Source organism: Fringilla coelebs (genome assembly GCF_963513975.1).
Source record: "Fringilla coelebs genome assembly, chromosome: 8".
NCBI lineage: Eukaryota > Metazoa > Chordata > Aves > Passeriformes > Fringillidae > Fringilla > Fringilla coelebs.
The window spans coordinates 25,610,627-25,626,269 of record NC_140066.1 but is presented as its reverse complement, the minus strand read 5'-3'; the positions used below and the strand labels follow the sequence as shown (position 1 = coordinate 25,626,269).

The window sequence follows — 15,643 nt, the reverse complement described above, 5'->3', positions numbered from 1 at the left end:
GAGTTAAGATGGTGACACATTCCTCTTTTTCTGTAGCCAGGCACAAAGAGAGCTGTGATGTGGAATACTGAACCATGCAGTAATGAGGCAGCACACCTCTCACAGGCACAATGCCACAACATGCCCAGACAGGCATGGAAATTCAGGTAGCCTGAGGTCACAATGGAATGTGTTTTGTATGCAGCTGAATTAGTTAATAAACAGCTACTGGACCAAAACCACCCAAAACAACATGACACATAAATGGCATTTTTATTAATATTAGCTTTCAATGAAGCCTTTTATTTTTCTCAACGAACATAAATTTTCACTGTAAATTACCAAAGCGCGTCTCCCTAAATCAGCACGGACCAGTTTTATAGGTGCAATAATCTGTAGCAATAGTACCACTGAGCTACATTAGCAAAGAAACACCAGAGAGTTGTCAAATGAATAGAGAAGACAGGTTCAAATAAATGTCTCTTTTTCTGAGAAATAGATAGACAGCATTAAAACATTGTGTATTGCCTCCTGATTCTCCTCTTCACTTTAATGCACTTTTCATAAGCTATCCTTTTCAGAGGTCCTTGTCACATTCACCTATGCAAAAGGCTATTCTAAAAAAACATACACAAAGCAGTTTAAAAAAATAAACAAAACCAACAGGACACCTACAAACCATGCAAGCCTCCACAGCTTCAAAAGAAACCCAGTTCCTTAGCAAAGTATTAGAATTTACTCTGTAGCACTGGATTTTGCTCTCCTAGAACTGAAAAGGCAGTTTTACCACAAACACTGCTGCAAAGACAGAAAGCTGAAGTTTAGTGTTTACAGGTTCATGGGGATTTCCATATTGAATGTGCTCAGCTTAAAAGTGAGCAGGTTTTTTGGGGTTTTTTTCTGCCTCCTTCCACTAGGCCCTCAACTCAGAAACACTTTAGATCCTTCCTAAAGCCTGGCCACACCTACATCATCAATGAAAGAATAAATGATTTTAAAAAAGAAAAATGTTTAATTTGATTTGAAACATCTGATGTGTTGTATTGTCCCATGTCTCCTTCTCACAAAGCTTCAAAGTGGCTTTGAGTTTAAAAAGCGAAAAGGTCTCAACAAATGTCAATGCAAGTTGGAGGATTTTTGATTTGTTTGGATTTTTGATGTCCTTTCCTCCTTTCAAAACTGAGAAATCAAAATTCAGTGACATTTAAAGGCTTAAAGATGCAAAAGTTGTTTTCTTCCTTCAAAACACCAATCCATCACAAGGTTAATATGAACAGTTTGGAACTCTCTTATAGGAAAAGTAATTTTCTACATTGAAACATTCTAGATTACATGTTTGACCATCTAAAATTTCTCACTGGCAAATACTTGGTCATTAATTCCTCCCTCATTCTTTCTCTCTCCAACATCATTACTGCAATTACTTGCCCCTCAAGCTGAAAGATGCCCTCAGAGGTCTGATCACAACCCAAATCTCCTAGAACACAGCTACACAGTATATCTAAAGCCCTTCCCTGCCATTCCCATGGAGGACAAGTGCAACTCATAGCAAAGAAAATCTCATCCTTTTTTCCTTTTTTTCATCAGTACATGCCATTTCAACTAAAAAACTTTAGTTTAATTAAATCAGCCCAATTCCCTCTGAAACTAAAAAGTGCTAAGGTACCACAAGTAACTAAAAAAGTGCTACAGTACTGCAAGTCTACTTACCAGCAAAAGCAACACCCATATAAATCAGCTGAGCTAAAGCTGGCTTTGAATGATTTGCACTAGTTTAGAAAGAGGGTTTCTAGAAAGCACACCTAGATGTGCACACAACTTCCATAGATGTTCAGAGATGTCTAAATACCTGCTCACTGCCCTGTAGATATGTTGATCTCTAACTAGGGGGGAATGAAAGCAACCTCTGTTTTCTAGTCACCAAGCATATCAGTCAGACAGGAAAAAACGGGACATGTCACTGATGAAAATCAGCTCTAGAGAGAATCCTGTGTATTTACATACCAGCAAAGAAATTCCCTCTGTCATTTAGGGATCAGCAGCTGTGACAAGAGGGACAGCTGCTCTCTGGGAAGCCAAACAAGACATCCATGAAGAGGGCAACAGCTTTTATATAATTACTTTGTGTGCCAAAAGGAAAATGCTCATTGCAAACTTTTGTGTTACAGAGCAGCCCAGATTTGGGACTCCTCCTCCCTTCACATGGCTCAGAAACTTCCTTAATGTTGAGGATAACCCCTGGGCATCAATCAAGCACTAAAGGGGCACTGAGCTTTCATAAGAGACAAATTGTCTGGACCTACCCCATTTCAGCTTCTTGTAACTTCACTTCTTATTGCCCAAAATTTAACATTAATGGCAGACCTAATTAATGAATATAGCACCAGATCACCAACTCTCAGAACCATAGTGCTGTAATCTTAAAGGATGAAGTGCACTGCACTGACTTTATAAGGGTTTATGAAGCATGTGTTATAAAAGTACCTCAACCATAAGGCTTTTATACCTTGGCACTCACTTCAATACAATCCCATAAAACCCAAGCAATCTTTAAGTGTTAAAGGTGACTTTCACTACTGTATTTATTATTGGATAATGAAAAATGACTCAGACACCCACAGAAACTCAGCAATGAAATAAGAGTTTCCTGAGACTTTTGCATTGGGTCTGCATTATATGTACCGTGACCGGAGAACCCAATGGCTCTCTCAAGACATTTTAGACACTTCACACTAACCTCCCTCCAGAACTTCCTTCCCACCAGGAATTCTTTGTAATTACTAAACAATTTCTAGCCTGCAGAATCACATTGCTTGCCACAGAACTTTTCAGACATCAATAGCTGTTCCTGTAAGGATTCAAGCCCTCTGGAGGACCTGTTCCATGGACTCCTGCAGCTGTGCCAGAAACTGAGAGCTTTCTAATCCACCAAACTGGTTTGAGAAGACAGCAACATCATGTAATCTGCAATTACCCACACATGGGTTCCCCATCTTTGCAGCACTGAGACAGAATGATCAGAGTACATGATGTTGTTCATGTGACACACGGGTTCATTGTCTCTGCAGATTGTTTTGTCTTTTGTAGAGGGTACATAAAAGAAGAGGAACATTAGCAGAAATAAAGTGATAAAATGTAACATGAAAAATTTTCTTTAACATAAAACAGCAGGGTTTTTTTTAAAAAAAGAGAGCAGTGTAGTGCATCAGATGAGTACCAGCACTCCCTTGCCTTCTCTGAGGAGATGCACATCAGCCTATCACACTTGTTTACAGGCAATAATCCTGGTTAATCTTTTGTTGTCTTCTATTGTCTCTTATATCCAATTATACCCAGACTAAAATTACAATTAACTGTTCAGATTGGTACAAAACTGCAAGAGGTTTTTGGCACTTGAGCCATACCTGCCATAAATTGCAATACCAAAACAAAACACTTCAGAGAGTTCCAAGCGCACACAATCCCTTCACTATGGAGAGGGCACTCCATTTTAATCACCACCTCCAGCACCTGTGCAAGAGCACAGATGCACCATGCAAGAAGCCCTGAGGATCAGGAGCAAATTAAGGTTAAATTGCATATAAAGTAAGAGCTCTTCAAGGAAAACCACTCTGCCATCCTCACTGGCAGGTGGGAAATGAAAATCTATCATGGCTGTAAGACTTAGACGAAACTCAGAGCTGGGAAAAGAACACAGACTCTCCAAGGCTGCCATCTGAACCTGCCCACAATGCCAAATCCCAGGCTGGATCCAATTTGCATACACAGGAGTGAAATAAGCCATGATAACAGACCCAACAAAGCAGAACATCTTATCTTTGTTTTGCTGCTGAGCAGGTCAGAACAACATGTCTCCCCTCTTTCTCTCGCCTTTTTGGCACTGGACACATGTACTTTTCACTTTTAATTACAAGGCACAGCAAGCATTTGCTTGTTAAATTTCAGGTGCCAGTGGGGATGGAAGCCATCCAAAAAGCATGTGCTTGACCTGGCAAAGAGTGACTGACTGGCAACAGCCAGCCACATGCTTGGCTGTAAAACCCTTTCATTGTCACAGCAAGGCAGCCTTTATCCAAGGTTACTCCAGCCCATTATATTCTTGTTACAGCTGCACATTCTCCAGCTCCCCACAGATCATGGGAGCAAAGTCCTCTGCCACGGTGTCCCCACCTGCCTGAGGCCACTGCAGTGCTGTCCAGCTAATCTGCCAAAGGCTTTTCTGTGTCACAGCACGTTCATGCAGAGTTCTGCTCCACAAACTGCCAAATGGGTTACAAGCTTCACCACTGGATTTGTACATCCAGTTTGACCAGCACTTCTACAAATGGGCCTGAACCAGAAGTAGAAGAAACCTCCACTGGTGATCTTAGGCACCAACCAGTGCTCCCACACAAATACAAAGCTTCTGAGCTATATTATTATATTGCTCCAGAGTGTGGTATTTCTGCATAGCATAGCTCTGCATGATGCCTTTTTACTCTTCTGGACTCTACACAGGAAAGCCCCATTTGTTACAATATCTGACACAGTGTTTTGTGGTCACCAGCTTTTTTCTGGTGACAAACTGTCTCTAATCCCAAACTGTCTTCACAGAAAGAGAAAAGCAGCATTCACTGTTATAATTATATGTTATTTGAGTAAATGCATGGTTGTGCTATTCTCCATACAACTACAAAGTAATTTTCACCATTATGGTAACTTCCCATGTAAGCAGAAATAGTTACAGAAAATAATGTTATCAGTAAGGAGAGGCTGTGTGCACCACAGCTGCTGGAACTGAGAACACCATTTATATAAAAACACTCCTCTGATTATAGGTCTCACTTGGGAGAACACTTTACATGTGGGTATGAGTTTACTCACAGTAGTTGCCCCATTACAGAAAACAAAAAGATGTGCATGGATAGTTACTCATGGGGGTAAACTTTTGCAGCCTGTATTCAGCAACCTATTTCATTTGAGGACAGTGGAGTGTTTCATGACTCTATAGAAAAATAAAAATCGTGTTATGTATCTCCCTCGAGGCCATTAAATCTGAATACAATTTTAAATGCATCATTGCTTCTCCTTTGCTTACCCACTTTATTTTTCTGCTTTTTTAGTCAGATTGCAGAGTGAACATAGACAACAGTCAGCTTTATCACTGTTCACATCCAGATGCTTATAATCTATCTCAATTTTCTTACTTGGCATCTATTACTCATGTCCCTCACTGTCCCTAATGTACTTCTCTTCCTGACATCCCCCCACTGGAGGAAGCTCAGATGATAGGAGAAGGTCTATCCAATTTCTGGACGCAAGGCTGAGGCCCAAGTTACAAAACATGATGGCATTGCAGAGCTCCCTGTGGTAGCACTCAGCTCTAAGCTATCCACTGAGCTTACAAGCTCTGCATGCTAACTTGAGTGCCAAAGATTCAGGTGCCAGATATGGGAAGGTTCAGGACCTAGGTAGAGGATTCCCAACCAGTACCTCACTGGCTTTGACATTTTCCATTACACTTAATAAATAGCTCCCAATGAAGCAGTCCTTGCAGGTTTGTCTTGTCTGAGCAGGGGAGTGGCTGCCCCAGTGACTGAACCACAGCTGCTATGTCCTATTCCAACAGGGTCACTGGTAGCTCACAGCCCAGGGAAAATCGTGTCCTTTCCTTTCTGTATCCCTTCATGCACATATGTGAGCTCTGGTCACTGTAGGGTTCTGAAGAACCAGTGTAAGAGGAAACAGAACTGGAAGAGGGGATAGGAGTTTTATCTCCAACACAACCCTGATGCTTTGGTTTTAGAATTGGTTGGCAAATCAGAAAATTACCAAGATTACTCCATTTTTCCACACATTTCCAGGTCCTGAGCACTGCATTCCTTGTGTGCCCCCCATTGCCTCTCAATCTCTGAGCACACCTGCTCCAGGAGTTTTGCTGCTTTCCTGCAGACATTTTTAACAATTGTGTTGCTCTACCATGGGAAGGTTCCAAGGGAGGGAAATTATGGGCTTGTTTTGTCAACAACAGGGAATTAAAATATTAGAGGGCTCACTATAAAAGGCAGAACCAATCTCTCCTCAGAGATAGAAGAACTGGTCTAAGAGTTGATTGCCTAGATTTATAAGAAAACAACAGCCTGAGTTTTCCCTAACTGCTTCTGTGGACCACTTAGAAAACCCCTGTCATTACTTTTGGAGTCCAGCAACATCTGTCTGATGAAAAAAAGGCATCTTAGAACTGAGAGGGCGAAGGGCAATGAGCTCCCACTAATGAACACAGAAGCCTCAAGCACTCCATAACACAGGGAAATAACTCTCTAAGATCTAGCTCTGCCAAGCTCCATGCTGAAGAAAACTGATTTTAACAGTCACAGAAGTGTTTCCAGGTTTCCCAGTGCTGCTTGAGATAAAATATTTTACACAGAATTGATAACAGCAGAGCTGACATTACAGTTACACTGTAAGAGGCAGATGTGTGTATGCAGCACAAACTGAGACTGTGGCCAGCACGTGCCCTGCAGACTCTGCTAATCCAGGCTGTTAAAATGAGAATTCCCTCAGTAATGCTGAGCTTCTCTATTCTTCACTTTATAAAAGAATGAAATAAAAAGATATCTTGACTATTATTGGGTTTGGCAGGGGGTGAGGGGAGGATTTTCCTCAAAGAGAAATAAATAAGTCTTGGTGAACCAGCTCTGATCACTAAAGATCAAGGTCAGATCATTATATGGTCTTCAAAAGGATCCACCTGCCCCTTTTCCAAGAGCTGCTCTCCACCCATTCTATTATTTTCCCCTCCTTTTTAATAACAGGATATAGTGACTCACTGTTATTGATTGATTATCCTGCTGTCTGTGAAGCACCATGCCCCTCCTTGTTAATTCAAAACGACCTTATTTTTCATACTTCATAAATTAATACATTATTGGAGCTGCAGCAGTAAATGAGATGGCCATGTTTCAGAGTGTGGTAAGGAGAATGAAGAAAGGAAAAAAGTCTCATAAAATTGCCCTGTACCAGAACCTGCAGCTGTGTTAACCCTGCTGACAGGCCATGTGGTCAATACAGGTGCTGCCTCCTGACAGACCCTCTCCTCCCTCTAACCAAGGCAAGGCACTCTGAAAGCTCACACAGCTCCACACTGCCCACTTCATAAGAGCATTGCTCATACCAGGTGACAAAACTGAAGTTTTATTTCAGTTGATATTGTAACTCTTGATCTGTCCTTAACATCCCCGTCTAAATTGGAGCAAACTATCTCTGTTCTTCTGACAGCCAGCTCTGGGAACTCTACATCTGAATGTGGATGGGACCTCAGCAGTTTTACCCCATTTCTTGTCTTTATGACTTTGTAACATCCCTAAGTCTCCAAGATTGGAGCAATACAAGGTGAAACAGGCAGTGAGTGCAACAGGGGAGAGGGACTGAATTTTAGGAAGGCAGACAAAGCAGCCCTGCCACAGACATGCACCAGCATGCTGCCAAGCTCATCACTCTAACCTGGTAACTGTCCTTTTGCTCCAAAAGTTGTTTGCAATTTGGACTATAGAGGCACAAAGGTGCAAAATACAGATGAATAGTGGTACACAAAGACAACCCTAACTCAAGTTTTGTGATATATGAACTTCTTTTCCTTCACAAACACTGAAAGGACAGATTTCATTGTAAATGGCAGTTTCTATTTATACCGATTTTCTAACCCTCTTCCCTTCAGCCCCATTAAATAATGCCATATGGGAGTATTTTGTTAATTATCTCAATTGCATTTATTTTTAGAAACAGCTGATGAGCAGTGTGTGTGGTTCAGTGGGTCTGAGGATTTTTTTTCTGTTTGTTTTTTAATGTATCTGCTTCTTCAGAGAACTAATTGAAAAAAACACCAGGAATCCCCAGTTTTCACATTCATGAATTCTAAAAAACAGCCTTCCCTGGAGGGCAAGAATCACATTGCCCCTGTTTAACAAAGGGGAAAACTTTCACTGGGGGTGTCTCATAATTTTGGGTTCCAATTCTGTGTTGTCTCTGATGGAAAATGGTCATCTCCCAGACCACAGATGTTGCACAACCTCTGTTTTTCTCTACGCTTTCTGTGAAGCCAGAAATGGTGAAGTTAAAACCTGCAAGCAAACAGACATTGTTCTTCCTTTAAGGACATGATCCTACAGGTCAGGTCAGATTCCAGTGGGGCATCTGGCATGTCAGGCCCCACAGTCCCTGACTGCAGAAGGGCAGAAAATTCTCACAAGAGTATCTTGAATACAAAGATTCACAAGGAGGCACAATTTCCAAATATATTAGTAATAATAGTTTTTAAAAAAAAAAATACACATACACACAAAAGACACAACAGAACCAAAAAACCAGAAAACCAACTACTAAAGCACCAACTTGGACATACTGAAAAAGATTTAAGAGTATTTATGCCTTTATATCTCAATGTTTCAAGGCATTGATCTTGAACCATGTTCAAAGCACTAATAAACCAAGTCATCCAGCATCAGGAAACTATATATCTTATGTAGGAAAGGTCAGAGAAACCTACTCTGAAAATGGCTGAACTTACTGAACTTACTCTGACTTTGCTGAATTCAAAATAGAAAAGAGAAAACCCTTCAAAACAAGAAATTCCTAAAGTCCTCTTCCTGAAGTACTACAAAATGTCTGTAACTCAGGATTTCTTTCACACAGTTGCAGGTCACAGTTCTGCAAACATTTACAGAAATGATCTCTTTTCTCAGGCACCAAATTCAAGCTGAATTAATTGGACAAGTAGAGAGAATTCCATGTACAACAGCTCACAAGACTGCACCTTGTAAATAAAACATATCATGTCACACATCCTCTCACTCTTCCATAGATGTTGTGGGTGACCTTGAGGAAATCATCTTTGCAACACCAGTAAGTGAAGAAAAATATTACTTCTTCATTCACATTTTATTCCTCTATTTAAATTTTCTGTTCTGGAGGCAGAGTGTGACTGTTCCTGAAGTGTATTTACAAGATGGATACGCTGAGGTGTTGCCCCCATCGCAGCCACATTTGTACAACCCACTGGAGGAGGCAAACCTGAGCTCAGCTAAGCCAGGCATTGTGTTTCACAGCTTTCCTCTCTGCCCACAGCAACCCTGCGCTGGGTGCCATGGATTTTGGAGCTCTGAGAAACACAGGAACATCATATACGGCTCAACAGGTCCAAAGGGTGCACACAGAGAATTTTACAGCAGGATTTGCAGGTCAGGTAATTTAGTCCCTGTTAATGGCAGCTGCAAAACCAAGAGCTATTTAGTGACTGTATTCCATTAGCCTGAAGGGAAAGATTAGGGATAAAAGACAGTAGAAAGTGCTTCTTCCATCACTCCTGCCCTGTGGCTGTAACTCAGCCCCACTGCTTTTCAGTTATAAATATGTTCTCAAGATCACATCACCAAGTGGCAGTTTCCAGCACAGACCCTTGATCATGGTGTCAGCACAATGAGGAAAAAGGGTCCAAGGAAACCTTCCATCTTCCTAAAGCCCAAATGGCTTTAGGATATTCCAGAGCTCAGTTCCTCACCAATAGCTGGGGATGCAGTCTAAGGAAAAAGCAGCAGATGATTAATGGGAGCTGTGGCTAAGCATGGCAGCTCAGTTCAGGTTGGGCTAGCAAGCCTCAGGTACATGCTGGAATCTCTGCCTCATCAACCTATCACACGTGTGATGAGTAAGGAGAAAACAAAATGCTACAGAATTCCCTTTGGGAGCATGTGAACTAAGAAATGAAGGCAAAACCAAAATAAGTTTGAATCATGGTTCTGCCCTGAGGCTCCAATCACAGCTGAGGAATTCCCTTTGGAGATACAGAAGGCCAGGACATGTTTTGCTCTCAGTGATTCTCCAAGTGAGCAAGAAGAAATAAAGGGGAGGTCAAAGTGACTTGTGCTCATTTGGGGATCTCCAGCAAAGGGAGGTCAAAGTGACTTGTGCTCATTTTGGGATCTCCAGCTTCTGTAAAGGAAGGTGTCACTCCAAAAATCCTGGCTAGTCACCAGTCAGGTAAACGTATTCCTCAGCAATTACAGTATTACAGACATTTAATTTCTTCCTTCATTAACATGAACTGCAACACAATATTGCTCTCTGCCAGCTCATGAACAGTTGCTTCACTTCAGCCCCAAGAAACTGCATGGACAGAAACAAATCTAATTAGATTTATCTTTCATAAGTTCTTATTCTCTAAATACCTCTGAACATTTCTTCTGACAGGCCAAGTTCAGAGGCATGGTGAGGTATGAGAGATGCAGCATGACTTTGAATTTTACAGCTTCAGGGATTGGTGCTGCCCCTCCATTTTGACTCTGTGACAACTAAGAAACTAGTCTGAAAAACCATTTTCCCAAAGCTCTTTAACTGAGTGCCATAACTTTATTTCTGCTTTATTCTCTTTGCAACTACTGTTCAAAGAGCTTAGCTGGAAGGTCTACCTTTAAATAAAACCTAAAATGCTTCAATTCTGGTATAAGGGAAAAATGGAGGGAGTCCTCACTTCATTCACTGCACCTGGGTGATGCTTCTGTTCAGTCAGTCAGCATAAAAGACTACAGACCTTTTAATTCTTCAAGTCATCTCCTGCAACAATGATTGTAATAGCTCCGGGGAGAAGCTAAAAACAACTGCAGCCAACTGAATTGCAAAACAAATTCATGAAGGAAGGTATTTCTAAGACATCAGAACTGTCACCTCAGATCTTAAATGCAATCAGGGCCTCCAGTTTATCCACACCTTATCTGAGCAATACTCTATACAGGAAAATGGGGTTGATTTGTCAGAGCTGTTATTCTCTTCCTTTTTCCTCTCTTTCTTTTGCATTCTTTTTAACTCCATCATCTCCACCTCCACAGTATTCCCAAAGGTAGAGATAAAAGTTTCTTAGTGAGAACTGGGTTTTCAACTAAACAACATCTTCACCAAGAATAAGCACTCTTTACAGAGTATTTCATAGGAAAAAGTAATACCTAAAATCTATGGTTCAACAATTCCTTGAGATTCAAAGTGGTATCTCTGTGCCTGAAAGGAGCAGTGCTTCAGACATATGGGACTTCAATTCTCATCTTCTTTCTGCACCCTTTTGGAAGGGATTTACATCCCTCTGTGAGGCATCAATTGTAAAATGAACCCTGTCATTGACAACCAGGAAGAAAGCAAATGTTTCACAATAGGGGATCTTACCCAGCAGACCAACTCATGCTAGAAAATATGGAATCACAGCACTTCAGCTCCAAGCAGTGACATTTTGAAGTGCAGCCAGTTAAGCAAAGAATCACAAGCATAACTTTTTGTGGAAATTATTCCATTTTCTAACAGAATTTTTTCAGCAACCATAAAGAAAGAAGAGAATTGGGATAACAAGAAACTGGAAATTTAAAAAGTCAAGAGAAATGTTCCTATTAAAATAGAAGAGATTTTTCCCTTATTGTTTTGGAAGAAATAAACACTTTTAATTCCCAGGCCACCATGAAAATCTGCCTCTAGTAAAATGCACTAACACCCAAAACACAGCTTTAAAGTAAAGGTCAGCAGGGAACTGAGATCTCTGCCCAGCAGAGAGTAAGCAGCTTTTTGTCATATCCCCAAAGACACACAACAGGCTACAGGGTAGAAAAGCCAAAGCTAAGCATTTTGCTAATTTCAGCTTTTCAGAGCACTCAAACATCCCACTGATCTGTAAGTAAGGGGTACTGGTAAACAAATATGAAAATTTCTCCATTCTGAAGTTTACCACGTTACCTGCTTGTTGCACCTTATTTGACAACTGGACAAAGCAGATGCTCCACATGTGGTCTTCCTCTCAGGCCAACAGCTGGGTTGAAGGGGAAGATGTGCCCTGGAATACACTCTGCCCATTGGAGCATCTTCATGGGTTTGGAAGTGTCAACACTGCAGGGACTTGGCTTCTCACCAGAGCCCAAAACAGGAACTCTCAAAAAGCCAGTGCCCAGAACTTCAGAGCTGTCTGACTGCTCAGGGCAAAGATCACCTGGAATTTCACAGCAGTAAGAAGAGCTCAATGCAGGTTTTCCTCATCCAAACACAAGTCCCTATTGTGCAAGTGAGAGGAGAAACAGCCCAAGCACCTGCAGGAGAGCAGACCCAAGCCTGGCAGTTTCAGCTCCCAGCAGCAGAGGCTTTCCATACACTTGCAAAGCCTTGTGAAACCCTGAACTTGTTACTTAGGGGAAGGGAGCAGTGTGACAGCTCCATGGGAAGATGAAGCAGTGCTGGCTCGCTGCAGGGAGTGTTTTGGCTACCATGCAGCCAGAGTCTGCAGACTCACTGCTGCAGAATGCATGGCAGTTCCCTCATGTCAGCACCCAAGGTGGTCTCAGATCACCAAGCTGGTCCTGCCCACTAGGAATGATGCCTCTCAGGTATCACAACTGGGAAAAAGAATTCCCAGCAGCTTCCTTTGGTATGTGCATGTTGTTACATTGATTTAATATAGCTGCAAATGTCAAACTGCACAAGGGCAAAGTGCATTTTCCAAGTACCTTCTGTGATTTCTAGGAAATGAATATGCCCCATCTTGGCTCCAAGAGCAGCCAGCCGCAGGTTGGGGAGCAGCTGGAGCAGGCAGGAGCTCTGGGACCCAGATCTGCACCACAGCCAAAGCCAATTCAGCTCAGTCTTTGCTCTCTGCCTTGGTTAACTCTGTGCATGAGAAGGGTGGGGTGGATATCACCCAGCAACAACATGTAAAAACAACATGTAAAAGCCAGAAACAGCTACAGACTAAATCTGACCTCCAAGAAATAAAGCGCAGGTTGCCAAAAAAAATTAAAATATTTCCACCAAAGTTTTTCAAAAAAAGAAATCAGAAACAAAAGGTTTTTCTTTTAAAAGAAGAAAGCAAAATGCCAGCTTTTAAATCCCTGTGCCTCATAATTGAGCCCAGGGTTATGCCACAATTCAGGTAAATGATGTTTATATAACTGGCATTTGGCTGAACACAATTCCTATTTAACAGCTGAAAAGAGGCATTTTGGGTCTTCAAAGAAATCTGACAGGTAATTCCCACTGTAGTTCTGCAGGGTAGCTGAGCAGTAATTATCCTTCTCACTAGTAAATCAATTAGGAATGAATGGATGGAAAGCTTTTCTCCTCCTCCAAGTAAGCGCTAATCCTCTGAGCACTAATGAGCAGACAGGGCCAGCAGCAATGTGCAAACCCATCAGAACCGACAGGAGCCACCAGGCAGGCAGGCTCCAACCAGTGCCTGGGAGTGAGTGCCTCAGGAGAAAACACCGAGCCTGGAGAGCTCTGCATGGCTGGTGTGTGACACAGGCTCCGGGCAGGTGTGCAACTGCTGGTCCCTCCCTGCACCTACTGCCTCCAGCAAAGACCTCTTCTGCAGCTCACAAGAGATCCCTGCATCGTGCTCAACAAGGCAGCACTTCTGCTGCTGGAGGGGAACCACAAGGGACCTGGGCTTTTTCTGCTGGGATCCACCTGTTGCTTTGTGGTTCAGAATTGGCAGCTGTCCTCAGGAGCTCAGCAAAACCGTCCTGCTCACCCCCCCTGCCACAGGAATAATATTCACCCAGAGAGACTGGGAGAAGACTACAACCTTAGTGCATTTTTGGCAGTGCATAACCTCTAGATTCTGTAAGAGGAGTGGGTGGACAACAAACCCAAACGTGAATTTGACAAATTTCAGATTTTCTGGTCCAGTGACACCTTGTTCAGGCATTTCTCAAGTGCTACATGAATGTCTGGAATTGCTTTGATGGTTAACAAAGCAGAGTTCAGACAGACCAGCTGTTTAAGCAAGCACAGTAACAGTGCTCAAACATTTAGCAGAGGTAGAAAGAATGGAAGCAAGATGTTCTCACAGCAGCCAGCACTGAAGCTGGTTTCCTTTGAGTTTTCCTTATAGCTTGTCTCTACATTTCATAAGATTTTTCAGAAGGGATGAGAAAGGCACAGATAGGTCCAAAAATCATATCCTTGAGACAGAAAACCAAAAAATTTCTTTTAAATTTCTAATCTCAAATAAGTAAACAGCAGGTAAAGATAGGCCTATATGCCACTAGATGATGAAATGTAGGTGGTTTTAATTATAAGAAAAAAGACTGCTAATCTGTAAAGCTCAGTAGCCTGAGAAATTGCTAGAAGATAATAATATATCCTTGTACTCTGATTTGTGAGGGAGTCTTTACACCAGTGACGTAGGATTTGTAACTGAGCATATTGCCTGTGCTTTTGGGTGGGCAGAGTTGCTTTGGAAACAGAATGAAGAAGAATTAACTCTTCAGTTCCCCCGTATTGGAGAGAGGATGGGTGTGAAGGCCAGGAAAACTCACTACAAAACATCTTAATCTGTTTTGCTCAGGAAAAAAAATTTAAAATGTCAAGGTAATTGTCACTATAATTCAGCTCCTGCATCAGGAAAAACATAAGCCAAACTGTGGCCCCTGCATTCTTCCTCTTCCCTATACATCCAAACACACTTAGAAACCAGAGCCATGTCTGCCCTATGGTTGCACACACTGGAATAAACATCAGTCCCAAAGCATCTGCACACTGACCAGTGATGGAAAACACAACAGTCATAACAAGGACAGTACCAGCAGTGAGTTACTAGTTTGGAAATCTTTTGATGGAGACAGGATATGGCCAGTTTGGAAGTGATCAAGCCAAATAAGTTGCACTGGGCCTCTACACTGGCCAGGCACAGCTCCACTGTCAGCAATTAGCTTCGTGCTGCAGCCCTCCCACACTGATTTCTGTGGGAGGCTGAAAGCATCTTTGTCCCAGGCAATAATTTTAAAGCAAAAAGGCACTGAGTAGCAGTTCCTGGGCTGTGCTTGTGTGAGCCAGCTGCAGCCCTAATTGCATCACGTGGGAAGAGTGAGCAGGGGGTTGGAAAGCTGTGACCTCATCTTCTCTCCTACACAACCAAATCAAATTGTAGGTCTTCCACCCACTCTCACAGCCATATTCTGCTTTCAGCCCCCTTACATGATGCAACCAAAGAAAATGTCATTTACATCTTTACCTCCAAATGTGGGGAAAAAGAGTCAAATGCGGAAATAAATGCCTCTTACTCAGTATTTCTAATGAGACACAAGGCAGGGAGATGCATAATAGCCAAAGCCAGTGTAAGCAAGAAACCCAGAAATATTTGAGTGAGCTTTTCAAAGTTGTAACAGTCAGAAGCAAATAAAAGCAACCTTTTTACTTCTCCAGCAAATTCAGAAGGGAATTAAGTTCTTTATCACCATCACAAGCAAAGCAGGATCAGTTCTATGGGATTCCATGGAATTGCACCAGTGCAACTTAGACAGCAAATTCAAGCTCTTGCAAATTACCAACAGCTTTCACTTCAGGATCATAATTCCTCTCAGAATGCTGTCATTTTGTTTCTATAGCTACCAGTGCAATGGCTCTCCCTTACCTTCCTCTTGTTAGTGGGACTGACATATAGGTAGCTCAGCACAGTCTTCAGGCCTACTTTGTCATTTAGCTTTTCATAGGTAGTGCCATAGTCTGTTGACCTGGAAGAAAAGAGGAGACAAAAAGAGTTTCTGTGGTTATTAGAGCTCAGGGGAAGGGAATGACTGTGTGCACAGATGCTCCAAGTTACAATTTAAACATTATTATGATTAAAACACAAGATTTTATGTTTCATTAAGGATGGCCAGCAGAA

At 42.0% G+C, this 15,643-nt stretch overlaps 1 protein-coding gene across 1 annotated transcript in view; it reads right to left on the bottom strand.

The window, feature by feature from the left end:
- The window catches only part of SORCS3 (sortilin related VPS10 domain containing receptor 3), a gene marked incomplete at its 3' end in the record, with an annotated part of 260,788 nt that overhangs the window by 121,120 nt on the left and 124,025 nt on the right, over nt 1-15,643 (bottom strand). Inside the window, exon 3 of the mRNA XM_084210407.1 lies at nt 15,392-15,491. Within this exon, the coding sequence (XP_084066533.1) occupies nt 15,392-15,491 (100 nt within the window). The remainder of the gene's footprint in view (nt 1-15,391; nt 15,492-15,643) is intronic.